This window comes from Cygnus atratus, chromosome 2, assembly GCF_013377495.2.
Source record: "Cygnus atratus isolate AKBS03 ecotype Queensland, Australia chromosome 2, CAtr_DNAZoo_HiC_assembly, whole genome shotgun sequence".
In the NCBI taxonomy this organism is placed as follows: Eukaryota; Metazoa; Chordata; class Aves; order Anseriformes; family Anatidae; genus Cygnus; species Cygnus atratus.
The window spans coordinates 47,465,637-47,489,467 of NC_066363.1; the positions used below are offsets into that span (position 1 = coordinate 47,465,637).

The following is a 23,831-nucleotide window of genomic DNA, read 5'->3' on the forward strand; positions in this document are numbered from 1 at the left end:
TTTGGTAGCTTGTGCAACAGCTCAGCCAAGAGAGGGCGAGGAAACTTGTGCGGGAGCCAAAGTTACAATAGCATTCAAATGACCTTACAGCATCAAGAGCTCTTCGTGTGGGGGAAACACAAATAGAAGCGACACTTAAAGCGAGCCTGCTAGCCAAATGGTGAAATTCTGGAGGGGGGAAGCAGACTCGAGAAAGGAAGAACGCTTTGCAGACGATGAAGAGCAAAACGAGTTGACAACCAGGTACGGTGCCGGCTGCTGTGGGGTTGCGATTCCCTGCTTGTGAGCTTCACAGGGCTTAGCTTTGAGTGCAGTATGTCTGTCGTGTGTGTGCAGAGGCATTGCTAGCCATGTTTTGAATCAGCTCAAACAAAGAGAGGGAACATGGCAAATGCTGCTGTAGTACTTCTAGGATTGCCTTACTCTGCAGTTTAGTTCAGTGTTGTTTTTCAGCTGTTGCGCTGCAGAAAGCTGCCTGGCCGCTTTCTCGGGGAGTGCTGAGCCGAGCTGCTGTTGTATTGCCACATACAGGTTTTGTTCTGGGGCAGGGGGAGAGGCTTATGCTGTGTTGGGCAAAAGTAGGGCAGCAACAGTGTGCCGTGCTGGAAGGGGTCAAGGATTGCTTTTTATTTTGGCTGTTTTCTCCCTCTTCCCCTGATTGGAGTTGTACCTCGGAGGCTAAAGTTAGTGGTAGTAAACTGCCACATTATTTAAAATGCTGCCACCATAAAATAATGTCTTGTCTTTTCTTTTTGATAATAAACCAGTAGGAATTTGAGTTATCAAAGATTTTGCTATCAAAGATTTTATAAGGCTATAGACAAAACTGCTTTGGGCATCAGGTATCTTAAGTCATGATACTATTATTAAACAGTTGCTGTGATGGCAGCAGGTGAATTGGTGCAGGCTGAATTATTTGTACTGCTTTGCAGGCTGTGGACTGCAAAGAATTTACATCTCTTTGGGATACCCATAGGATGTTCATGGATAAATCACGTATCACCTATTAATGTTGATGATCCTGGAGCATGAGGGGCAGTGGAGGTGTTAATATTTGTATGCTAACAGGTACTTTGATAACTTCAAGCCTATTTACTGAAGTATACTATTAGCGCTACCTGTCTAACTGGTATGCTAGACTTTGTTCTGTTGTTAAAATGGAAATTCTTACAATATAAGGAGCTCAGTTACGAGTGTTTCCTTTGGAACAAGAGATGACTTGTGCTGGGGGTGTCATTATTTTATTAAGCACATTTTAACTTGGTTTTCTTGATTGTATTAAAATTTGAAACCAGAACTTTCAAACAGGAAAAGACAAAATGGTTACAAATTATTACATGAATTTCAGAAGGTATCAACTCTCTTTTCATAGACCTCTATTATTTTGAGAGTAATTGTAAAATCTTGATGGCTCTGAAATACGTGGTTGCTGTCAGAGTTAAGTGCTTGTGTTCTGGTGACTGGGAGGTAGGAAAACTGAACAGAATTTTTTAACCCAACAAACATAGTTACTGTGAACTTGTTTGTTTCCAGTAAATTCAAATGTAGTAACCTTCACTGCTGTGATCAAATGAGGAACAAGTATATGTAATGTACTGATTCTTTTTACAACTCCACAATTTTTCTGTCTGAACTTTGTTAAAAGCATAAGCACATTTAGTGAACTTGTAAAAAGTTGCAACTGCTTCTAATCAAGTTAAACAAGAAATCAAGTTTTTTTTTTTTTTTTTTTTTCACATGCTCTTTGTTACAAAACTCATTTTATCTCTGTGCCAAAACAATTTAAAGGGCCTTTGCATGCTTGGGAGCTTTTTAGCTTTGGAACAATGCCTGTAATAGCTGTTCCTTGCTCTGTGATTGACTGACTTGAAGGAAGTTGAAATTTCTTAATCAAAAGCCTCATATTTACAAACTTCATAAAATGCCATTGACTGACACTACCTGCAGTACTTAAAATCCTGAACACACTCAAAAAATCTCAGTGCTGTTTTTAGACAACTGTAGGAAAGCAAAGAGAAGGAAATGGAAAAAAAATGGTAGTTGTTAACATCTGTAACATGACTTTGCAAATTGTGGGAGCAAAATTGTAGTTGGACAGAGATAAGAGTTCATGTCAGGTAGAAAGAATACCTGTCTTCTTAGCTCCTTGTACTCTCTTCCTTCCCTGCCCCTACTAGTTCAGGTAGGATTACATTGCAACCAAAGGGCTCTTAAATTCTAGTAGGAGCCCTTGTCCACTGGGAGTAGACTAAAGAAATAAAAGTATTCTTGAGTGAGATAGATCTGACAAATTTTCCTTTTTTCATTTTTATATGGCTTTACTTTCCTTTTTTAAATTAAGCAATTTTGTAAATTAAGCAATTAAGCAAAAAAATGGAAAGCCTTTTTGAAGGAAGACATTAAAATCAGAAATATTTTCAACACTTTATTTTATTTTATCTCCCTCACCCCCTATCTTTTGTGCATTCTGGGTGTTGCTGTTTAATTTATCTATGGTGTGGACTACAAAAGAAATATTTTTATTTTTTCTGGTCATCTGTGTGTATGGCATTAGCACAAACTCTGAGAAGAAAGTTGGAGGCAGAGGAAACTACCTGAAGGTTGTGGTTAGAAACTTCCCTATGGTCCTGAGGTGTTGTTCAGTGAGCAGCCTGGTTCTAAATGGGTGACGGGAGCTTGGATAAAAGCAAAGAGTAGGTCTGCACTAAAACTTGCAGTCTTTGGACACTAGCAAGAAAGCTGAATAAATCTTAATGCAGTCTTTTAAGAGAACTGAAACTATTGGGACTAATTCATAATACATTTACTAGCCTTTCTAATTAGGACTTCAGTTTGGGTTATTCTTGCACAACTCATTTCAAATATAAAATAAAAGATGGGGATGGACATGTGGCCTTTCAGAGCAATATAGCTTGCCCTCAAATCATTGCTAGTCATTGTCAGGCTGTACAGGAATTATGCTCCTATCACTTCTAATCCTCAGGTTTTCCTAGGATTTCACCTTGTGGTTTCCATGTTGTTGGGTTTTTAAATACCGAAACTATTTCCTCATCGACTGTGGTGCTGTCCCATCCGATCACATTTTATTCTGAAAACCTTTTTGCTCTAAAAGAGATGAAATGCTGTTCCTTATGTCATTTGACTTGACACGTTCAGGGTTTCACCAAAGAGCTGGAACTGAAGTTGAAAAATGTAGCTGACAAGGAAACTTTCACTACAGCAGATTCAGAAAGAATGGATGCCTTGTTAGGCTCAAAAAATCATGTGAACTTGAGCCACTCAAGAGCTTAATTTAGTGGAAGCTTGGCCTGGGAGGCTTAATATAGATAGCTCAGATATCATGTGGAAATTCTAATTTAGACATGTATTGATATAAGAGACGTTGAGCTTATTTTTTTTCGTTCCTGACTGGATTGTTTGTTTGTTTCCTTCCCTTAACCCCACTCTTTATTCTCAGGAAATGTAGTGCATTGCCAACTGTTACTACACAGCTACACACAACTGTACAAGGGAAAGTGGAGGAAAATCGGCCCTCTCATACTGGTGCTTGTCCTGGGCTAGCCAGTTTTCAGGGAAGCCTTCCTGCAGTTTAGTCTTCAATAAACTTGTTTGGTACTGCTCCTGGTGACTTTGATAAAGAAGGTGAAACAAGAAGAGACGCATGCCTGCAGTCAGGGTATTGTTCAGCTTGCTGAGAAGCACTGGTGACTTCTGGGCTGAACTTTTCCTTTTCTGCCCATAAGTGAAGTTCCTGGAGAGGTGAAAGAGAGAGAGAACGTGTGTGGTAGGCAAAATGCTCGTCTCTCCAAGTTGAGAGGAATGGAGGTAAGTTTAGATGCATGACTCTTTCAACCCCCTCCTTCAATGGAAAGCAAAAGAAACTTGAAATATTTATCTTAAAATGGCAAAGTACAGGTCAGTCAAGTACTCTCCTCTGCCTCTGAAAGATGCAGCTTTGCTGGGTTTTCTACTCTTTCCCCTTTTTCTTTTTCAAGGTAGGCATAAGCACTGGTTTACTTGTGTATTTCCCAATGTTGTAGCTATTACATCAACAGCACAGTGATTTTTAACTGGGTCCAGAAAACTCGGTTTCTGGCATGGTCATTAACATAACATCACTAGGAAGGTCACAGTGTAACTGATGTGACTTGCCCTCCAGTGAACGTGTCATGGGAAAAACAAATGGACGAGTGGACTCCCTGAACTTCCCTGGGTGTTTATTGTAGCCATGGAAAAATCTGCTTTGCTAAAATCTACTTTAAGCTTAAGAAGAAAAAAAAAAAAGCACTCTAAATCTTTATTTAAAAAGAAATATATATATATGCTTTGAAATATCACTTCAAATCTGCACAGGAATTTATTTGGGGTAAAACTGTACTGGTGGTGTGAAAGCAGCTGGAGATTTTAACTGCACAAGAGAAAATACTTCTGAAACGTGTTCCGAGAGTGGAGTAACTGTTGTTGATATCACTCCCAGGCTTCTTAAAATGCAAGCTCTTAATGCAGTCACAGTTTTGTGACATGTGACTCTGTAGGATAGGATATCTTCATGTTTAAAAACTTTGTAAGTTGATGTTGGATGTTTCACTTTGCTTTGCTACTGACAAGAAATGGTTGCCTCAAATTTTTGAGAGAGAATCTGTGTGAAGGACAGCATCAATCTGATTCATTTACATTAGGAGTAGGTTTTGTTAAAAGTGCCTTCCAAAATGTAAACCAAATGTTTCATTCCATTAAATTCATGCTATTAAACAAGGGAAGTCTTTTCCACAGAAAACAGAATAAGCAACTGAGTAATTTTTTGGTGTTAATGCATTCGTGCATTCCATGCAGCGCAATCAAAGTTCTCCTGTCTCGAGGTTTGATGGAGAAAAGCCCCACGTTGTTTTTTGAGACTCTAGCCTTTAATTGTGCAGCTCAGGACTTTGGGTGATGAAGGATCTTGTGCATTTTTCCAGAAGTAATGATCATAGCATGCAATGCAATAACAGAACCCACAGGCATCCACACAAAGGTGACCTGGGCAAGCCTTTTAATCTCTCCCTGTTTTATTACAATTTTATAGTGAGAAAAATAACTTCTGAAGTGTTGAGTGTTGCCATGGCCTACAAAGTATCACGTACTTTATTACATGTTGGTTATAAAGATATCCAGAGAAAGAATTGTGGAGGACTGCTGAATTGCAGACTAATGTATATTTAACTGTACTTCACATTATTGATAGGTTTCTAGCATATTCTGATTTTACAGTTGGTGTTGCTTATAATGCACTTATGCTCATGGAAAAAAATACCATTTTCAATACAATTTATTGAGATTGCTTGTGAAGTATCCATTACCTTGGAAAAAATACACACGTTCTGTCTGTGATGGGCAGAGATGTGCATGCAGTGAAGGCTTCCTGGACTCGATAAACTGTTGTTCAGTCTGCCTCTTCAGTCTCTCATGCCACCAGACTAAGCTGTGGGGCTGTTACTAGGTCTGCAGAAATGTTTTCTGCTGATAATTTGCATGTCTTGTTGCTAAAGCTATTTTTAGCAGCCTGGTTAGACGCTTAGAGTCACCGAGGGACAGAGTCCTGGCGGGGAGCTGTAAAAGGGAGCTGCTGCTGGTGTGCAATGGGAAGGGAGAAAAAGGTTCCTTTTATTCCCCCACTGTTAGGTCTATTTTTGACTGTCTTCATATTTCCTGGTAACTTGCAAAGAAACGTCATGTTTCTCAGGTTTGCTAGCTTGAGAAAAAGCATACCTTGGGCTAGGAATAATCTCCATGTCGCTAAGGGAACGTTACACAAGGGGAAGCTTCCTTCGGGACTGTGGTGATGTTCAAAGGCTTAGCTTCTTGAGATCCTTTTCAGTAGTGAATCCAAGAGCTGTTGCTCTTCATCACGCGTTGGTGGAAAGGCTCTGACCTGAGTCATTTAGGATGCAGTGGGAGTGACGGTAGTTTGTGTACTGCATTTGCTTATCCATGAGGCTTTTCTGACTGCACAGTAACTAGGGAAGGGTGATGCAGACAATGTCACCAAAAAGGGAGTTGGTTATAAATTGGAGAACCTTGAATACCATCATGATACCAAGGTACAGGCAGCTTTTTAATTATTAAAATTTAGTATATGAAAAAATAATATAAAAAAAAACCTCACGTGCTTCAATTTGATCTATTTTATTCATGGAGCTATTGTACATACAGACAGCTGAGGTAGCAAATTAGCAGAAAGCACAAGAGGGCCCAACAGTAAGCACATTTATGTGCTGCATTATGAATTTGGAGCAGGAAAGCTGCTGTCTTTCCCTGGTGGCAATATACCTAGTGAGATTGCCCTAAGTATATTGCCATGCTCCCCCCACCTTCCAACTCTTTTTTTTTTAAAATGTGTGTTTTGATTTAGAACAGAAATAAATTCAAAGGTCACCCCCGGTGTTTCAGCCTTCACATGGCTGAGTGAATGTGCTTTTCTTGGCTATCATGTTAATCTTTGCAAATAAAATTTGCAGGTAGAGAATTCAAAATGGAATTCAAAGCTGCTTGAGACTTCTCTAAATGACATACCTGGGAACGTTGCCACATAGCAGAAACTTCTCAGTGATGTGTGTTTCATTGCTGTGGAGACACCAAAGGTAAAGTAAGCTAAGCAGTATCAGTTGCTACAGTGCTTAATAAAACAAGGTTCCGTGAAATCCAGCAGTTGTAGGCATGCCGAAGTAAAAGATCAGCCATCTGTCTTTCTACTGTTTATTGTTAGGCTTTATATGTGCCACCATACTATCTCTTCATACCAGGGATACTGTCATCCACCTGATAGGAAAAGCTTTTTTCTTTCTTTTTTCATTCACCCAAATGAAAATATCTTTTCAAATGTATGTCATCTTGTTTCCACAAGTCAGTCTGGATACGTTCATACTGGAGCGTCATCTTCCTTCGTTTCGTCTGGTGTGCCATGCTGAGATTATTGTGGGGGGGCTGACTTCTGTGCTATGTGTGCAGTCTTCAAGATTTTGTGGGGCTTAATCTGGTTGTGCAACTCTGCCCATGCAGGATGTTTAACTCTAGGAAACTTCTGCATATGGCACTTCAACTTTGTCAGGTCAGGTATTTTCTATCCACTGTCATGTAGAACGTGGTGTATTGTGATAAAATTGCAAACTTGCTAAGCTGAAGTTGAGCTTTATTTTTACAGCTATTTGTAATTCATCTGAAGAACGCAGGCCATGATAGTTAAACCCAATGGATATGGTGGTGCCCTGTGTCTTGCAGCTAGAGGAACTGATGATGAATGCAAACCGTGCTATGGTAGCTAAACATTAGATGTTTGGCTTTAAGGCTGATGGCATGTGTGTCTCTCTCTCTCAGCCTGACGGCTGTCCTGGGGAATGTATGAATGATGTGGCTGGTGTCCTGTCTGGTTGCCACTTTCTTTGCACTGCCAGGGAGCACTGTGCAGCTGTAGGGTCTGCAGGTACCTTTGGAGCACGGATAGAGCAGGCTCAGCTTCTCTTCCTCTCTTCATCTGTAGGATTATGCGCTACTGCTGTGCAATACCGTGCATCAAAATTACCAGAACTGAGTTTTAAAATAAATAAAAGTAAAATAAAAAAATAAAGAGCTGAGCAGGATAAATTAATATAGCTTCTGTGACACAGCAGAGATGCATGGCTGCAAAAAAGGAAAGTTCCTATGAAATAATAAATTTATGCAAGGAGAAAGAGGAAAAATTTGTCTGAATCTCGAAACCTTCTGCTAAATATTATACTAAATATTATGCTAGTACTTGATACGTGCACTTTAATAGCAAGAATATATTCTTTTGTGCTACCTGTTTAGGTTTTATATGTTTTGTTAATTGTGCTGTAACTGGGTACCTCTATATAGAGGCCTTTGAACAGTTAACGAGTGGCTCTGTTCTTTGTGTGCTCAGTACATTCAGGTCTGAACAAGCTAGAGAAAGAATGGGAACCTAAGAAGTGACACTTTTATGCAAAAGTTAGGAGGGGAAAACTTGCAGAAATACCCCAAAATGCAGTACCAGCTGTTAAGTGACCTGTTGTCTGCTACTGAACTTGTTCTGTGTCGTTTTTTTCCTACCTCACTGTAGATTTCCATTGGCTACACTGAAATCGGTGGGAGCTGTAACACACCTTTCTGTTCAGTACCTGCACTGGCGTGCTAGCCCTCGTTTGGCCAAAGGGCCCTGCGGGAGACCTTACAGGTGTGCGCTGTATTGTTTCCCTGCGCTTTCACGGTGAGTTCAGGCAAAACTGGTCTCTTATCTGGCCCTTCTGGCACACTTTGCAAGCGATCTTAGCCTAGAAAGTTATGGATCCAAGTCAAGTGGATGACCTTTTCCTCCTGCTTACTAATAACCTCTCTTGTTTTTATTGCACTCGGTGTAGGTAGAGAGGGGCTGAGGAAGAGGGCATTTCAGCAGCGGTTCTTCCTGCAGAGAAGGGGGCAGCAGCATGCCTTGCTCAAACAGCAGAGACCGGGCAGGGTGTGCAGGCAGCTGTGCGGCCTCAGGTGGTGGTGGAGTCTGGACCGAGCAGCAATTTGGGAGCAAGGGCAGGAGGAGCAGTAGAACTGCAGGTCTGTGATGGAAACCTGTGGATCTTTTGTAAGGAAAGAGCTCTGGGAAGGCTCTGGTGCAGCTTGTCACCACCAAGGCATTCAGCCCTGAGGGGCTGTGCTAGACTTATTGCTGCCTCAAAGCTGGCTGCTCTTTCTAACTATAGAGAGTGGCTTATTTTGGCATTGATGTGTCAGTTGCTGCTGATGATAGAAGTTTACACAGGAATTATTGCTAGGCCTGAGTCACGGGAAACTGTTGCTGTGCTTCCTGTTCCTCCCATGGAGGCTCCAGTGCAGTGATGAATATCGGTAGGGCATTTTCTTGATGAATTTTTATTTTCTATTTAATAATATAAATGAACTATCTGCACTTGTCGTCCTCCTCCCCCTTCTTTCTGTGGTGAGGGACAGGCATGTGAAAACCGAGCTTCTCTGCAGTGGGCGATCAGACATTGCGAAGATGTAAGAGCCTATAAAAGAGCCCTATAATATTACAAGGCTACAATTTCTGAGTTTTGGCTAAATATTCTACTGAGAAGACCAGAAAATGGTTCTTAGTAGTAATGGGACGCTGTGTCTTTGCTGAACCCTCGAGCTGGTACAGACAAACAACAGTGTGCTTCTGGAGGCTTGAGTCTGGATCCAGAACAGCAGGGGAGGTAAGGGTGGTCTAGCGTACCCTGGTCTCTACTTTGCGCTAGGAATAACTGTAATGTTTAATTCCCTGCATCCTGGAAGGGGAAAAATTGCAGTTTCCACTTTGGAATATGGTTGTTACATTTGCTTGAACTGATTCATGAATGGCTTAATAGACTACTATGTTCTTCTGATTGAAAGGGTACCCAATAATTTGTTAAACAAAGCAAAAACCGGTAGCTCTATGGGGGAAGTAATGGCTTGGAGATCTCTACCGCTGTTGGGCATGCTTTGTGATGGCAATTCAACATTTATTGTGGAAAATTCTATTAGATCCCCAAACCTCAGACAGATACTGTGTAATATGTCAACTTGCTTGTGCTTAAAGCATGACTGTATTTGGATTGAAAGCTTTTCCAGGTGAGTTATAGAAGGAGTTAAATGGAGTGACTTCATTTCAGGGAAGTCAGTGCCTATAGAGGATACAGAAGTATTTTTCTAAAAATACTCTTTTAATGATGAGGTGTGCAACAATTTCCAAGAGAGTTCCTTTTTCCCGGTCTGCCAGGTGAAGTTGCAAGAAGTGCTCCCTGGAGCTTGTTCAGTAGCATGGAGAGTGTCATATTCTTTCCTGCCAGCAAAAGAGACATGGTAAAGCTTTGATGTCTGTTGCTAGAACATACTGGACAGAGAGCCAAAAAAATATTGAGAGCTAAATAGTGAAATTCAGGGTGCTCTGTCTCAAAGCACTTCTAAATATTATTGGCTTCAGCTGTCAAATCTTGGCTTCTTCATTTACCTGTTTTCAATCAGTAGAGAGTTTGTATGCCAAATGAGCAATGTTCACAGGGGATTTACAGAGTAGGTAAAGCGGTCTGTTCCTTTCAGGAAATCCTGTGTTTATATTCAGGATTGTAGATGTAGGCCTTACTTTCCATTTTGCTTGTTAATCTAGAAATCTAAATCTTGCACTACTCCCTCGACAGAAGCTTGCTTGTGCACAAGCAGCAAAGAGTGTGAAAGTCTTTGAAACAGGCAATTACTTTGGTTTTAGTGATACTTTCTTATGGTGTTGTAGTTTATCATCATCTTCAAATGTAACTGTGGACATTGAAAGTCTGGGATATGTTCCAGTCTTACATCTGGGTAAATATTATCATTTTATGGAAAAGTAAGTATTGGGAAGGATAATTTTGCTTGTGATAGAGTATGTTCATGAGTCGAGGAAAACGAATCCCAGTTCTGGTTCTGAGGCAGATAAGGCCTTTACCTTCCTTAGACCAGTATCTTCCAAACTCTGCCACATTTAGACCATGAAAATAACATTTTGAAGGAAGACATTTCTAAGCATTGTGCTTGTATTGTGGGATGCTTTCTTTTCAACTGGGAACAAAGCCAATTAGTAATATTTTTGTATGTTTTTCAGTTGAAAGAAGTGTGTGTAAGCTTCAAATACTATTTTCCCCAAACTTGTAAACCTATATGTTATTCTGTGTACTTCCAGCTTTACCATGTCTGAAGTATTTGACCAGATTTGTCCAGGTCATCTCATTGCATATGCTAGGGTTGCTTTTGATATTATAGTGAAAAATGAGTTTTCAGAGAAATTTCCATCTACCAGTGGAGCTGTAAAGCACACAAAGGAAAGAATCCTTGACATAGGAATAATGTTTGTCCAAGAGCTATTTTTCCTCACTGAAAGCTGGCTTGCTTGCTCGCCTCAGGCTGTTGGTATACTCAGAATGCTTTCTGACTGGGTGTTAAGATATGAATAAGTCATAAGGCACGCTGATAAGTGGGGAACTCAACTGACTGATTGGTAAGCAGGTCAGCTTGCCTGGTCCACGTACAGCAGTTCGAGTTCTTCCTCCATCATCAGCAGAGCAGTGGCTGGCAGGGGCAGTTTGGCTAACTGCTTTCTTAAGGCCTGTGCCTTGACTCTGGTGTGTAGAGGAAATTCAATGTCCAGAATCATCTGCCCTGCGTTCTGGAGAATATGTATCTACACATAGGTACCCGAGGATGGCTTCAAAAGCACCATGTTTAAGCACTATTGTGATTATTTTCCCAAATCGGTTTCCAGACCCTTGGAAAATCTTGATCCTTCACTGCTGAGTGGGTTCGGGTTTTATTTTTGTGGTCCTTTGGGAAAACCACGACGCTGGATTTCAGCTTCATTACACAATTAAGAATGATGGTTTAGTCTGGAAGGGAAGCAAGACTTCTTAATTCTTAATTTGCATTGTTACCTATTAACTTGTGTAGTTCTCTCATTTAAGGAGTGTAGTGGGGTTTTTTGTTTTTATAAAGACTGTATCACAGTGTTGTATTGCCATGTTCATTTAATTCCCCTGGAATTTTCTAAAAACACCGTTCCAAACTCTCTGCTAGTGCAACTTTGACTTTAATGGCACCAAGCCACAGAAAATTGGCCTAGTTTCCTCAAATTCCACAGCCTGTTGTTAAGATAAACATCCCTGGGTTCCCAAGAACACAGATGCATGTATATGGTAATATACCGGGGATACAGAGCGCCCTTTAAACAGGGAATTGTTACTTTGCTATGTCATTTTTGACGTTTGCACACAAGGCCGGTAAGCAGAAGGATGACTCGAGACAACGATTGTGCCAGTTTCTGAACTACATCGTAGGTGTTTGAGGGCAGCTGTCAGGCTTCTCCCTGTTGCTGTACCGCTAACTTGTATGGAGGCCGAGGGCGAGCAGCCCCGCATGGGAATGGTATGTGTTGAGATGCAGCCTCGTTAGTCAGTGGCTCCATGTGACCGAAGCTTGGTAAAAGGCCCAGGGTTGCTGGGTGCTTAGGAATTTGTAGTCGTGTTGTGTCTCTCCCTGACACTGGTACCTAAAGTGGCTTTTGAGGCCTGTGTATCCGCAAGCGCTGGAGGTCTGGCTTTGTCTGCGTTCAAGAGGGCGTCAGCCTGCTGCGTTTCTTCCCAGCCCAGAGCTTTGGAGAGGGGCTGCGATTACAGAGCCTGCGAGAGGGCGGGGTTTGGTTCCCACACGGCCTAAAACACAATATCATATGGCTGAAACCACTATGCTACATAAAAACAACATGACTACATAAAGACAACAAAAGAAGGTGGATATGAGGCACGGTGGTTTTAACAGCCAGTTAAGAAGCTGTGGAGTAGCTTCTAGGAGCTCTTTGCACATTTAGGGTTGTAAGGCATCCCTGAAGAGCAAGGAGGCTCTCGGGGAGAGTGCCAGCAGCTGGAGCACATGCGGAGGCTCCCTGCCAGGGAGCCTGGGCACCCAATGCTGCCAGGTCTTCTTAGCATCCTGTGCAGGGCAGGAATTGGTGGGAGGGCATGTCTTGGTGGTGAGCTTCCTAAAAGCCGCCTCTGCAATGGCTGCTAGCAGTAGGAAGAAACGTGGGGTGATTATTTTCTTATTTTCTGGAAGAACAGGACATCCTTACTAAACGGATGTTTAGTTTTTCTTTATTTTCTTTGTATATGTTTATTCAACTGGTCCAAAGCAGTAAATCCCAGCCTGAAGGCAGGTGGATCAGGACACAGCAGGCATGGGTTTGTTTGTTTGTTTGTTTATTTATTTATTGTTAGGACTGCTTGCAGGGGATTTGTTGTTTCCTTGTTGGTTCCTCTCAGCCCATTCTCATCCTATCACTGTACTTGTGAGCAGCAGTTTTCATTCTGTTATGTGATATTTTATGTAAACATTGTCGATATTTTATGTAAATATTTTGGAAAGACTGCTATGGAGATTTGAAACAATGACACTTTTCCAGTCCTGTAAAACAATGTTTTTTTTTTTTATTGTGGTGGTGATGGTGAGTTATTGTTTTTTTGTTTATTTTGTTGGTGTTTTTGGCATTTTTAGTTTAAATTATGCCAACTCTATACAGACCCTTAAAAGTAATTGTGTAAAGTGAGAAATTCAGAAAATCCTTGTTCAATAGGAGAAAAACAATAGTAATGCAAAACAAGATTTAAATCCACTCCCCTCCAGTTTTAAATCATGATAAATATCTGGTTTGAGTCAGTCTGTTCTTTGTTTAGTGTTACTTGGCCAAATCTCTTGGCCCTGCTTTGTTAGCAGGTAGGTTTAATTGTATCTTTGTTTAAATAGAAATAGTGGTGGGGGAACCAGTGTTATAGCATGGTCTTTCAGCTGCTGTCACTGTTTTCACCTGCGTTTCTATGTTGTCCTGAGGAAGAAGGTACAGCTCAGCTGGCTGATCATTGCTTTGGCTTGGAATGGTAACATATTTTAATAACTTTACATACTGCGTGGTGTCTTAGGCCCAGTCATTGTTCAGTAGGGTTGTTGGGTTTCTGTTTGTTTTCCTTTCTCCCTTACTAGTAACTAGTTGGTGTGTGCTTATGTGTTTGTGCTTCTCTTCTGTGTTCCACTTCTGGTCGAGTGCTCTTGCTCGTCCTTACTGTGGGTAGGAAATGAGCCCATGTTTTGAGAGCACAGGCAGTGTTATCACCTCTTCTGCTGAATTTTGAAGAAGTTGTGGTCATCCCACAGCTTCTCCCAGCTAGCAGAAAAGCTGCACTGAACACATACCCAGCTTCTGAAGGTCTTTGAGGCTTGTGGAGCAGTAGAGAGTATAACTGAGGAGGATAACTGGGGATAAACTGGGGAGTTTTATGCTCTTGTGGTGTATCAACACCACTTCTCAGGTTTCTGTTGACATTGTTCCCATCCATAATGTTTGAAGACCTGGTTTGCTGCTGGTGTAATAGTTTCCACCATACCTGAACTGTCTGACAGGTCCTTGACATGCCCTTTTTTTTTTTTTTTTTTTTCCAGTGGTATTAAGAGGCATGCTGTTAGGCAGATCATGTGTTAATGTACTGAAGCTGATGTTCATGTAGTTTAGCTTGGGTATTGGTTGTGTATGAGGCAGGACTTTATACATGCTAAATACAGTGGCAACCTAATCGCACATGATTGTGTTGTTTTGTGTGTGTGTTTGAAGTCATTAGATCATTTCTTTTAGTTCAGGGCGTGTTGGACCATGCCCCTTGATGTGTGCCCATCTTGAGTCGCTCCACCTCTGTGAGCAGCTCGCATACGGCGCTCACCCTGGTGGTGGTGGTGGCTCAAACAGCTTTCCCTGTCCGAGCAAGGTACAGCACGTCTAGCTGAGGCCTCCCAGCCAGCAGCATGGGGCATTGCAGGAAAGGGGATGCGCTTTTTTTTCTATCTGTTTCCAGTTTATTTGTTCACTAGTTGGAGTGGGAAGAGGGAGGGCAAGTTTGGTGGCCTGCATTACACAGAAGGCAAGGGAGCTGTACAAAGCTCCCTGTGTAATGCAAGTCTTACACAAGGAAGAACTATTTATAGAGCCCTCCACCGTTGCATCAAGGAACTTCAGAGAAAGGGCAGTGTGACAGAAGGCTGGATGAGCACACGCTTGGGCACTCACAGCTGTGAAGGTCAAAGTGAGGGTTTGTCCTGCAGCGTGCTCCCGCTTTGCCTTGCCCTCAGGGGAAGAGACTGATGGGCTCCTGCTGAAGGCCCAGACCTAGTGGTGAGAAACTTTTGGTTTGTGGGGAACAGTGGTGCCTTTTGTTGTTGCTGTTGTTGTTTGGTTTTGCCTTTATGGAGGTTTTTATCTGTGGTGTTTTGACTGGTGTTACTTTTTGAGAACGATGCCTCAGTCTTGATTGATGACTTACTCGTCAAAGGAGGCCAAACAAGGTCGCAACAGCAGATTTGGACACAGAGGTTAAGGTTTTAGGCATTACATGTTTATATTATCACTTAGTCAGCTTTTTGGTTATTGCTGTTGATATTCTGGCTTTTGCTGTAATGGTGACTTTTTAAATTTTAAATGACATTGCCATGCCACTGGCTGATAATCAGGTATTCTCCTTTTGGATGCCTTCACATGCTTAATACTTGCTGGTTATGACACTTTCATAAAAAGTGATTCTAGAAGGCCTTCAAATCTTTGGCTTGGAAACCTTCTTTAATGGTTTCATATGCAGGAGAGCCTATCCTTGGGAAGGCATACCCCTGAGAAGGTCCTTCACAGCAGTGCAAGTGACATAACCACGTGGTGGTGATACTTGCCTAAAAAATATTGAATTTGGCTAAACCAAAAGATTCCCAACACCTCTCTGAGGAGAGAGGGGAGGGAAAAAAAAAAAGAAAAGAAAAGCCTGGGATATAGTTTAAAAGTAATACAAAACTTGAGTAAAATGGTCTGTGTGATGTTGGGGTAGCAGCAGGCTGCCTGAGTCACTGGACGCAAAAAACCCTGTTAAGAGAGAGGCAGTATTGTCTTCAGGGTAATCTAGGAAAGATGTTTAATTAAAAGGTTCTTGAATGGCTTTAAAACTTTGGATAAGGTTGTAGTTTAAAGTTGTCCAAGATGTTTGTTCCATGAATTTGCTGTAAAAAATAAAAATAAATAATTGATCTATTCTAATATCAGAAATGCAGTACTTGTTTTTATATAAGGTGTTGGATGGTAAATAAATTATCACTTTGTGTCACTCTTATATAACACTTTAACTGTTTACGTCCCTCTCTCTAGCTAGGTTTAACTGAGCAGTCAGCATTCTGCTTATTTAAAAGCTAGCTTTTGAGTGGAAAATAAACCCTTATTATACAGGAGGGTATATAATGAAACACAAGACTAAAACTACTCAAAATTATTTGGGATCAAATTCAGTCTTCACCTTAAAGTGAGTCCATATGTATCTTAAAGCCAGACCTATTGCAAATGGTGGTTTCTTTCTGGTCTGACAAAGTGTATTGAAATTGGTGTAAATGTTTTGACTGGCACTTGAGCCCATCTGCTCACTTAGTGAAAAAATTCTTTTTTAATAATAATAAAAAAACAAACAAAAAAACATCTTTTGTAGATATAAGATGTGAATTTCAAAGAAATGAGCATGTTGCATGCTGGAATCAAGTCTTACTAAGTTGCTTTGGTCAATTCAGTGATTATTTTCCAAAATGCAGACCGAGGACTCTAATCTGAATTCCTGGGGGATAGGACAGCATGTTAATCTGTTTCACAGACTGGGCATATAAAAACTGGCTTTGGTTCACTCCAGTGTCTAGGTGGGGTATTTGCATCCGAAGCAAGTTTTTCATGTAAATAAGAAGCCTGATAGTTGTTCATAAAGAACATAGTAAAACTTAGCAGACTTGGTAAAACAGTTGTTTAGTGAATTTACAAAGTGTTGTACAACATAGGGAAGAACCTTTCTGGTGGGACTTTTGCAAGAACATAAAAGGGAGACATTTGCACATCCTGAAACCCTCTGAAGTATTTAACCATCAGATTTAATAAATGAAAATGCCGGGAGCTACAGAGCTCTGATCCTGTAGATGCTGAGGGTGGAAAACTCCCTCAATCCCTTGGTACCCAGAGGCTCTGTCTAAATTAACAAATACTTTGGTCAGTGGGGACGGGTGAGTAGATCAAAGTTGTTGGCACTGAAGTTTCCCAGATCTGCATTGTTGATTTGGGTGGATTAGTTCAGATTAGATTTACCTTGGCACCACATGCTGAATGTCCCCACTACCTGTGCAGTTTGAAGCTTTCTGAAGGAGAGAAATGGTGTAGGTACGTGTCAGATGATCTTGCGGTGATGTAGCCCATATGGTTATTTGAAGTCTCACCGTGTCTCTGCTCAGCAGCAGGCTGCATTTGAAGCACACCCTGTAGCAGAGGGCTCAGGTTCTTTCCCTCAAAAGGGAGTTGTGCACCAAAAGCAGACCAGAGTTGTTCCAAGAAACCAGCTAGCCTCACAATAAATGGGTTTGCTGCAAAACCGTGCTGCTGACCCTTCTGACTTAGGTAAAGCATGAGAGCCTGCACAGCACAAGGATGACCTGCTGGGAGAGGAGGACTTTAGTCAGAAGGACTAGAAAGAGACTTTTCCCCTTTTTTAAGAAAGCATTCCTTTAAATTTGCAGCTGTTTGATTGAGCTGCCATTTTACACTAGTGATTAAAAGGATTATCTGATGCATAAAATTTGATCTAGATAAACTTTGAACAATGCTTAGTTATCTGATAACCACCCCAGGGTGCAGCCGGTGGCTCTTGGGCAGCATGTTATTTGTAGGAGCTCCTGCCCTTTGGTGAGTACCGCAGGGCGCTGTTACTGCTGTCTGAGTTGGTAATGAGCCTAATGGGGCCATGTTGCAAGTACTGTATAGTTGGCACTGCTGGCCTCTTTGTAGGCCCTCAGTGAGTTACTTGGTCTCTTTTATAGCTTTTAGGGGAGGAAGAAGGACCACGTTAACTTATTTGTCTCATTAGATTCAGAGTTGGGTTGTGTTTAATCCTGGCTACAGGAATACTTAATGCCAAATGACTCTGGAATGGCAAATAGCTTATTTCATTTGTATCTGTAGGAAATACACAGTGTACAAAACTCAACCACCTCCCCATAAAACACTCCGCAAATGAACAAAGAATTTTTTTTTCTAATGGCCAGAACCCAGAAATTGCTGACTGGTGTGGAGAATTGGTTTTTAATTTACCTCAGAACCTCCAAAGCTTAGCTTTTCTCTGATGTACGCTAGTAGTTAAAGCTGGATAGCTTCTTTTATTTTTTTATTTTTTTAATGTGGAGTGCAGTGCTGGCTAACCCCAGCTGAGTTTGGGTTTGGTTTCCGTAATGTACACTGCCATAGGTACACTGGAGTCAGAGTACCATGTGTACTTTTTGGTTAAGTTTTCATTGCCATGCCATCATAGCCAACCTATTGTGTGGAGAGTACTATTAGCTGACGGTGGCAGTTGGTATAATAGAATTCAAGCTTTTCATACAGCTAGCCATGTGGATCTGAAGCATTTATTGGGTTAAGCCAATATCTGGGTATAGAGGAGGTTTGCAGGAACAAGTCTTCATGCTCTTTTAAAGTGCAAGTTTTGAATGTGCCCTTAACAAACGGCTTGCAAATCAGATTATTTGCAGAGTAAAATGACCTGGTTGAAAATATTTCAGTGATAAACTTCACAGAATTAGGGTCTTTCTGCAAACAGGCTTACAGTGAAGAAATAAGTTCAAACATCTCAGATTAAATATTTCTTAAGACCCAGCTCTGTTTGTTGACCCCAAACAGTCATTGTACTTAGACTGGCAGGAATGGTGCAATGCAGCTGCTAAAAGCTGAATTACGTCCTATTAGGTAGAGTAGAAAAGTTGTTTAAATCCTGTTTGTACACACAAATGCTGTTTGCTGCTGTCGACATACAAGTGGAAAGAGTTAAATGCAGGATATCCTCAATGAGAAAACTCATAATTTGGCTAGTAAATTGTGTATTGGTTTGGCTCTTAAAAGGAGCAAATAGGAAAAAATGCAATAACAATTTTATGGTCTTCTAGTTATGATCACTGTATATGCTGGTGAGACAGATTAAAAATATTAATTTTTCATATTTCATGGGTTTAGTAGCTTCAATGCCAGTTTCCCTTCATGGCTGAATCTGGTAAATACTGCTCGGCTGTAGCTTTTTTTTTTTTCCGTCAAGAAAATTTAGATGGAACTTTAAAGGTGAGGGGAAGTGTGTGCCCTGGCCCAGGGCCTAAGATTTGCCCTGCAAGAGAGGCCATGCAAACAGTGCCTCTATGGATTTTATAGATCCAGTCCAAACAACAAGGCAAATCTCTTTCAACACAAACTTCGAAGGCAACCTGCAATGTTACGGTCTGGCCAAAGGTGGGTTTGGTCAGGAGAGTGTGGGAGATAATGTGGTAAATGAGTGGGGATGATCCGGTGTGTCAGACGCTGAATGGCTGTGTGTGTCCAGAAGAGTTTCAAGTGAGTTTTGAGAATGGGAGATCTTGCAGACTTCTTGTAGACAAATTACACTGCAGTTTATCAGTGTTGTTCCATTTGGTAGTGTTTTTGATGTTATTAGCTTCCTGCAGTTGCCAAGGCAGGGCTTGGTGAGGAGGGGAGAAAAGGGCAAGACGTGTGCGAAGACTCCTGGTAATATTTTGTTAGCTACTCCCAGCCATGTCCTTGCTCACAACAACAGACTTATCTAACAGTTTCCCAAAACAAATGTGAATCGCAGGTGTGTGGTAGCAGCTATGACAAAATGGAGCCCTTTTAATCATTCAGGCCCTGCACGTCCCCTATGTTTTCTCCCTTACAGCTTAAACTGGTGGGAAAATGAAGCTTTGCATTTTAATTCCAGCTTCATTGAAACAACTAATTTCTAATACCAGTAATCTCTCTTCTTATTCCTAAGGAGCTACTTGAAAGGGGACCGTTTTAACAATAATTAATACAAGTGACCCCATTGTTCTTCCCAGTCTGTCCTCTGACAGTGCAGGAATAATGGATGCTCTGCAGGGTAACCAGAAGACTTTGTTAAAGCACTTGAGTGAAACTTTCTCTTCCTGCAGCAGCCGCAGGAGAGCACCATTTGTATGAGTGTGTGTGATCATAAACTTATCATATGATTTAATCTTTTCCTGTAGCTATTATGATTATTAAAAAATACAGGTTTTGAGCCTCTGAGTTTGAGAACTATTTTCAGGTTATGCAATGCTATGCAGAAATACAAATGCATGTAATTGAGGAAAATGTAATGAAATGTCACTTTGTGCATAAGGTTTTATTTTTTCCAGAGTTAATATTGCCTATGCTTTTTCCAGTTGTGGTATTCTGATTTCAGTGCGGATGAGTCATCATTAAGACCCTTTGAGGGTGGGAAGAATTTTGTTTTGTTCTTAAGTCTGCAGTGAAAGGAAGGGGGAAAAATTCTGAGAAAAGGTGGTATGAAAGTTGGTACAGTGATGTTACTTTATTGCAAGATTTCCCTGTGATTTACCCACAGAAGTGGGAATGCATAATCTGTAAGGAATGCATAATCTGTAGCCTGTCAGTTTATAGATGCTTCAGTCTTGCAGTGAGTTTCTAGAAATAGTCATAAATGCCTTGGTGAAGCAATAACATTGCTTACTGGAAATTCCAGAAAATAAGATGCCAGACTCCTCAGCATAACTTGAACAGCAAGATAAAATTATCTGCATATGTTCCTAGAGATGAAAGAATCCTTCATAGGATTCTCCAGACAGCTGTTTTATTTCTGCTTCTCAGTGAAGCACCGAACAAAGCATCTTATGTTGCTGCACGTTCGTATTGGGTTGCATCTGTACCTTTTGCTTGCAGACCAGTGCATTTGTGTCACGTTGCTGGCTCGCTCTCTGCTTTTCCAGTGCAGCCTAGGTGTTCTTGTGTAGCCTGTTCTTGAAGATGCTACTTCTGCCTTGCAACTATGACATAAATAAAGTCATCTTTTCCTGCCCTGCAAGTCCTTTCCCAAGCCTGGTTTTCTGCAATCCCACGATGGCAGCCTCTTTTCCTAGCAGTAATGCACATTTGCATCTTTTCTTATGCTGCTCATAGCCAAAAGCAGTATCATACTATGGATTACTGCGGTACCATTAGCCTCTTGCACAAAAGGTTTGGTGAAGTGAGCCTTGTGTAAAGGTAAAGCAATGAAGGGCTAGGCTGTGCAGGGTGGCCCAGTGGAGAGGATGAGCCTTGCAGGTTGATTAGTATAAGATCCCAATCATTTCTGTATTGTTGGGTATCAACCAATTTCAAATGATGATGTTCCTAAAGTTCTTGATGTTCCAGTGATGTCTGCATAGTGTGGCTCCCATACCAAGCTGCCCTGGTCTACACAGAGCTCTCCCTTGGCAGAGACGTGAGAAAGGGAGTTGGTGAATGTGCCAACGTGGATGGACCATGCTTACTCCAAGTTAGGTTAGGCAAAAACCTGGCTGTTTAATCAGCCATTGGTAAATAACGCTATACAAGGAATAGCGCTTTTCTACTTGATGCAACTCTGCAAGCTGCAAAAACAGGCAGCCGCTCTATGTACTGAATTTGACTTTTAGTTTTTGCGGAATTTGTCAGGTTAGATTAATGCTTAGGGAAAAGAAAATTATTCTGATTTATGCTGTTTGGAGTGGCTTGAATTAAGCATTTGTTCCTTTTGCGTTTTACAGACTTCTTGAAGCCAACTCTAGCAAAGAGAAAGAGTTCTGTTTTTGCCAGCCAGACCCAGTCTCCAGTGCTGGTCCCCCTGATGGCAGTTTGTACAACCCTCTGAAACCTGCCAAGCTGGACGCCACAGCTTTGCACGACTGCACTTTGGCCGCCACTGTGCCTCCTTCGGAGCTGTCGAACCATGCAGTCCAAGCCTGTGACACAGGCATTCATGAAGAGCACTATGTAAGTGAAGCAGCAGAAGATGATGTGCCAGACTGCAGAGAGTACAGAGATGCCTGCACCATTACTGGTAAGCAGTCAGATCTTTTGTCGTGAGAAGGTTAACGTAGAGTTAAGTTTCTGTTCTTAAGACGCTGGTGAGGTATCTGGCCCATGGCTGGTGCTGCTGTTGTTGTTCTGTGCTTTTTTTCTTGTTTAGTAAGTGATTTCACAAGAACATGATTTTTTTTTGCTGAAAACTCTTTGTGAAGATTACGATTCTTGCAAATAGGCTTGATTGATGGCAGTTTTGAAACTAAGATACTGTACTTACAGTTGGGAAGTTGAACATTTGGAGCTTGCTTGGAAAGTAAACCAACTGAGAGTTAGGAACAAGGGGAAGAAAATACTGCATCTTAAAATTATGTTTAACGTAATTGAGATTTTTATGTTGATGTGAGAATTGCTTTGTGGGAGAAGGGAATGGAAGAAATGATATGAACCATCTTGTGTTTTGACTGTATGTCTTTTTGATTTTCCAAACCATTCTGGTTTTTATCACGTTAGTTCTGGAACCATGGAAGTTTATGTATAAAGAACAGTTTCTTTTTTATGCTTGTCTGAAAGATGAAGTACTTTTTTGTCATACGATTCATACGAATCGGTGGAAAGTGTGTTTAAATACGGTATTTTAAACAGAATTCAGTTCTTAGTTATGTGGTCAGTTGACCCAATTCTTTAGTGTTTATCACTGTAACTTAGTTCAGTCATGGATATGGCCATGAAATAAATGACAGGCAGTTTCCATTCCAAATGCATGTTTTTTGGCTGGACTGAGCTTCTTTAGCTTAAAGTGACCTTGTCAATTCCAAGGTCTTTTGGGAAAGTTTGAGGAGTCAGCTGAATTTCAGGAGGGAGAAATGAGAGGACTGAGGGGGAAAAAAAAAAAAAAAAAAAAAAAAAGGGGCAGGGCTCATCTAGTTGGCTGCCAGATAGCTTTTTCCCAAGTTACTTCCATCCATTTCTAGAATTGTCTGTAGGTTGGAGAACTAGCTAATGGTGACCATCAACACATATTTGTAGTATGCCTTATGTTAGGCTCAGCCTGAGTGCTGTGTAGTTGTTAAGGGTTGATATTCTGGAACAAACGGTAAAGGGGAGTGATGCTCTGCATATGTCTACACCTTTCATCTTGGTATGTGGAGGAAGTGAAGGCATCCATACACATGCCACGGAGAGGGGAAAGTGTGAGGAAATGGCAATTACTGCTTGAAGTGATGGATCTAACGATAAGAATGTACAGAACAGTGCAGAAAGCACTGCTGTGAATAGAAAAAGAGGCTTGCCGTGCCTGTTTAGGTATTGCAGGTGAAATTCATGACAGAGTAGTCCAAGTTAAAATGACAAACTAGTAATTTGGCTGTAATAACTGCTTGTGCTCAAGAAGCCTTCTGCTTCATTCCTAGGGAAGATTGCTTTTTGCAGTTAGCCTACCCTCTTGAGTCTTTTACCCCTGCCATTATAACCTTTTTTATTTTCATTCTCTTTAAAACACCGTTGTAGTTTGTCTTTTTTTTTTTTTTTTTTGGTAGCACACATGCAGCATGCTGTTGGGGGAGGAAAAAAGCAATCCAATGTCACTGAAGTCAGGAGCTGCTTACCAAACACAGCTGCTTCAGTGCGCAGTTGGAAGCCAAGTTAGACAGGGTTCGGGGAGTTTGCAGCCATTGGGAAAATTCAAGGCTTTTTGCACTGAGAAGAGAAGCAGCAAGTTTTACACTGACATTACTTTCAGTCAGGTATGCTTCTAGATAAAATAAATGGTTTGTTATCCAAAACTAACTCCCCATCCCTGGTTATTCGTCCTATTTATTTATTTATGTGTTTTGCTGCCCTCTAGGTATTTACTTGGTAGGTAGACTAGAAAAACGTACACTGTTTTCCAGGCTCTTTGTAGAAGTATCTTTCTTGCAAGCATTGTTGGCTGTGTCCTGTCCCTCCAATTCAGTCTTAATTTTTCTTACCTTTTTTAAGTATTTTTTTTTTTTTAAATTGAGGTCAGCGCATGTCACCCTACCTTACACTCTTTCACGCATGATGCACTTTCTGAATCTCTTCTTTTTAAGTTACCAGCCAAGTGTGGTTTACTTATTGATCCTGTAATGCTTTTATGGATTAGCTGTTCTGCAGCAGCAAATTTGAACTGGTTGTGACCTGGAGGAAAGATGGTAGGACTTGCAGTAGAAATAGGTGGTTGGGGTTTTTTGTTTTTGTTTTTCTTTGATATTTTTTTTCCCCCCTGAATTTCAGCTCTTTGCTGTAGTTTGTAAAGGTGTCAAAGGATGAAGACTGAGAGTTGGAAATTGGTCTCTTACTTTCTCTGTAAAATCTCTCCTCGGTTAGTAGTGCATGCTGGTATCCAGTCTATACACTT

The 23,831-nt window shown here is 41.1% G+C and overlaps 1 protein-coding gene across 6 annotated transcripts in view; it reads left to right on the forward strand.

Moving 5' to 3' along the window:
- The window catches only part of TRAK1 (trafficking kinesin protein 1), a 131,417-nt gene that overhangs the window by 24,969 nt on the left and 82,617 nt on the right, over nucleotides 1-23,831 (forward strand). For 3 of the 6 annotated variants that reach the window (XM_035549907.2, XM_035549903.2, XM_035549905.2), the window contains 2 exons: nucleotides 91-243; nucleotides 21,196-21,488. In XM_035549907.2, coding sequence (XP_035405800.1) covers nucleotides 158-243; nucleotides 21,196-21,488 — 379 coding nt within the window. In that variant the 5' untranslated portion in view covers nucleotides 91-157. Of the gene's footprint in view, nucleotides 1-90; nucleotides 244-8,829; nucleotides 8,875-21,195; nucleotides 21,489-23,831 lie in introns of those variants that run through there. The other 3 variants (XM_035549909.2, XM_035549929.2, XM_035549918.2) reach the window with 2 other exon arrangements.